The following is a 3808-nucleotide window of genomic DNA, read 5'->3' as shown; positions in this document are numbered from 1 at the left end:
CCTAATGGATGACTTATAAATGGCACCTGTCTGCCACGCTTGCACATGTGGCGGCATGTAGATGGCATACCTTATATAGAAGGGAGATTGCTGGTGAGTGTCTGATTGTGTGGGGCCCATGTGATGTATGTGCTTATTTTATTAGCTCATTTTAGGGCACAAGCCAAAAAATGAGGTAGATACAAAGATTAAGTGGACCACATCACTGGAAACCGTGGGGATTGAATGGCAGCCGTTGAAAACTTCTTGGAGGCCAGGGAATTAAGTTTTGGATCAAGCTGATATCTTTATTTTGCTTTGATTCAGGTCTGTGTTACCTTATGAACAGATAAACATTATGTAGGTCCTGGGAAGGTTTCAACAGTAGGCATCAATATCCCATTGCTCTTTGTGGTGCGGTCCATTTGAGCTTTGGATCTGCCTTATATTTAGGCTATTGCCTAAAATGAGTTGGTGGAAAAAATTGATGGCTTCGATAAATCACATACATAACAGTGGGCCCTACAGAGTCTGGTCACGGGTCACCAGCAACCCACCTCCCACCTCGTACGGGCTGTTGGGCTCTAGAAAGCTATATATGTTTCCAAATGGCACGTATTTAAAAGCTCTCCGCTATTCTTATGGCTCCTTTAGTGTTAATTGCATATGCAAATCCGTATCAAATGACAAAAATGCCCTCTCCTGAGGAGTTCATTTTGTCTGTGATGGGGTCCACTTTTTATCTATAAATGGCATATCCAAACCGTCCACAAAAGTAGCTCCACCATAAAAATATGGGCCACACCATGAAAAAAAAAAAAAAACAATATTGTACCCCCACCCAAAACCTCTAGATTCATGTGATGGGCCACCTGATGGTTGAATCAATGTGATTTTTGGATGTCCCATCATGAAGTGACCATGCAGAATGGACGGATGACATGCATGCACTACGGTGGGCCCACATGTCTACAATTAGTTTGGGTATCAGATGGGGATAAAACAGGTGATTTGATGGGAGGAGTCTGTAATAATCCAAAACATAGGGGAAGCAGGTATAATTGTCATATTACTGAGAGAAGGCAGGTGCAAGTAGCCGTTGTTTCAAATCGAAACAGACATCCATTCACACAAAAAATGTAAGGTGAAGATCTCTTTATTTAATGGGCCATATGCTAGAGCAAAAGCAAGCTTAGCAAAGGTAATATATATTACTAAATCCATATAATAATCGAACAGAAGAGCATCTCTCAAACATGGGAAAGATGGTATAATTCCAGACACTTGCCTCTTTTTATTCCTTAACATCTCTTCAGCCCAGCTCAAATTTAGGCTGCGTTTGGCTGCACACTGAATTCAATTTGGGAGAATTTTGAAATGACCTAATTGCAATGACATTCTCTAGTATTCTATGACGAGCAAGCCTCCCTGGAATTGCAATTCATTTCCTTTTGAGTACTACAACTCGAAAGTAGTCCAAGTTGCAATTTGGAGCACGACCCATCTTCATTTTATTCAAATAATGATTGCAATTCAATTGAATTTGGCATCCAAACGCAGCCGTAACTGGTATATGCTTCTATACACCAACCCATGATGTGAAATCGAGCTGATGAAAATGGATAGACAAATGTAGGCCGTTTCTCTCTCGATTTTCATTGGGACAAAGCGAATCATGAATTGGGTAGAGACGGTTGTAACGATCAAAGGAGAGGATTGATGCATTCAATGGAAATGGTTGTGTTCTGACCATGGCCAGAAGCCGGAGTGATCGTCGGCTCCAATGAACATGTTACAGAAACTGTCATCCGGGGCTGGGATGTGCTCAATTTTCGGGCATTGGAGGTCGGGTCTTGATGAATTGTGGAGGAAGTGGGCAGCATTTGGTGGCCTGATTGATGGGAAAAAGGGCCTGCTTGGATGGGAGGATAGAGGGCTATCAATGGCTGATGTTCTTGAGATATCCAAATTTATATCAGAGCTGTTCTCGCTTCTGTTGCTGCAGGATCCTTCAGTTTCTTTATTGAGATTGATGGACTCTGGTGTCTCTCTACCTTTCAATGCCAAGATCTGCACCATTTGATCAACCAATCAAAAGAGAATTGAATTACTAGAAATAAAACCCACTAATGGTTTGCATCCAATAAACCAAATCACAATCAGATTACAGTGCTAAGATCTGAACCATTGGAACCACCAATTGAAAAAGAATTGAATCGCTAGAATAAAACCTATCAATGATTCCAATCAAATTACTGAGTTAAAGAACACTGTAATTACATGAAAAATAATCACAGTCAAATTATAGTTCCATCCTAAGATCTGAATGATTGGATCAAGCAGTCAGTAGAAAATTAACTAATAAGAGAAAACCCAATAAAACCCATGCATGATTTCAATCAATTTGCAAGATGAATTCAAGAACACTGTCATTGAATCTCATTGAATCAACAGATGTACAATGAAATTACAAATTTCTTTTCTCTAGAACAAAAAGGGAGCATTTGGTTGCACTAAATATCATGATATTTCTTGATTAATCAGTCTAATTTGGTGTAGATGATATTTCAAGAAATATGGTGCAACCAAACACACCCTCAAAAATATCATTTTGCAAAATCTTCCCATTCAAACATTAAATAAAGGCAATCATTCATAAAACTGAAATAAAACAAAGAAAACCCAGCAGAAAAGAATCTAATATTCTTCTGAGCCATGATCTACCAATTCACTAAAAAGAAAGGAAAAAAATTTAAAAAAGTAGTAGAAAATAAGAAAAACAAATCCTTCCGTAGTTAAAATCCATGATCTAGTAAATAATCCAATCTCAATCTAATCATTTCAATGGAAAAAGTACAATTCTAAGAGAAACCCCACAACCATTTCAAGAGTTCAACACTAATCTAATGCAAAAACCTCAAAACATACCTCTTCATGGAGTTTCTTGTTTTGAGCCTGTAGGATATCATTATCTGCTTTAACAGCTTCAAATTGCCTTTTCAAAAGATCATAGTCCTTCTCCAACTGCTTGGTTTTCCACCTAGCCCTCCTGTTCTGGAACCATATAGCAATTTGCCTAGGCTGCAAGCCAAGAGCTCTAGCTAGCTGCATTTTCCTCTCAGGCTCTAGCTTATTCCCAATCTCGAAGTTCTTCTCCAATGTCTTCACCTGCTCCGTGTTCAGCCTCCTCTTCTTCTCACCTGCCTGGGATCCATCATCAGATAAGTCATCCTCTCCGTTCATCTCTTCACACCTTTCAATACCGGAAAACGACATGGATCTCCTCCCTAGCAATGATGGCACACCTGCACCACAAAGCACAAGAGTAAACAAACAAACAAAAAGACCCAACGAAAACATCATATTTAATGGCTTGGAGAGAGAGAGAGAGAGAGAGAGAGAGAGAGAGAGAGAGAGAGAGAGATGACCATGAAAGTTTTGAGGAGTGCATGACGGAAGGATTGGATTGATAGATGAAGGAGGGTGATCTTCTTCTTCATGAGGAGTTTGCAACATGAAATTAGAAGAGAAAAATGTCATCCCGTTGCAAGTCATAGCATAGGTCTATGTGGGGATCAAACGACATGCAAGGAGGAGGAAGAGATGCAAAAGATAGGAGGGATGAAGATACATATGGAGAGAGAGAGAGAGAGAGAGAGAGAGAGAGAGAATATATCTTGTGAAAAAAAAAATGAAGAAGAAAATAAATACAAGGATCCAATTGAAAGGGAATAAAGAAAGGGGGGTAAACGACAGCTTATACCATGCTTTTGTACTCACGAGGAGAGGAAAATTCACTCACTTCACTGTTGTTTTCCCTCCACACATA

At 39.5% G+C, this 3808-nt stretch overlaps 1 protein-coding gene across 1 annotated transcript; it reads right to left on the bottom strand.

The window, feature by feature from the left end:
• Positions 1-1119: 1119 nt before the first annotated feature.
• Positions 1120-3546, bottom strand: LOC131242141 (homeobox-leucine zipper protein ATHB-13-like). The gene is made up of 3 exons (XM_058240582.1): positions 3408-3546; positions 2908-3284; positions 1120-2049 (listed from the first exon to the last, which is right to left on the bottom strand). The coding sequence occupies exons 1-3, from the start codon at positions 3532-3534 to the stop codon at positions 1705-1707; spliced, it is 849 nt and encodes a 282-aa protein (XP_058096565.1). The 5' UTR covers positions 3535-3546; the 3' UTR covers positions 1120-1704.
• Between the last annotated feature and the right edge of the window lie 262 nt (positions 3547-3808).

This window comes from Magnolia sinica, chromosome 4 (genome assembly GCF_029962835.1).
Source record: "Magnolia sinica isolate HGM2019 chromosome 4, MsV1, whole genome shotgun sequence".
Classification (NCBI taxonomy): domain Eukaryota; kingdom Viridiplantae; phylum Streptophyta; class Magnoliopsida; order Magnoliales; family Magnoliaceae; genus Magnolia; species Magnolia sinica.
This window is presented reverse-complemented; position numbering and strand designations above follow the sequence as displayed.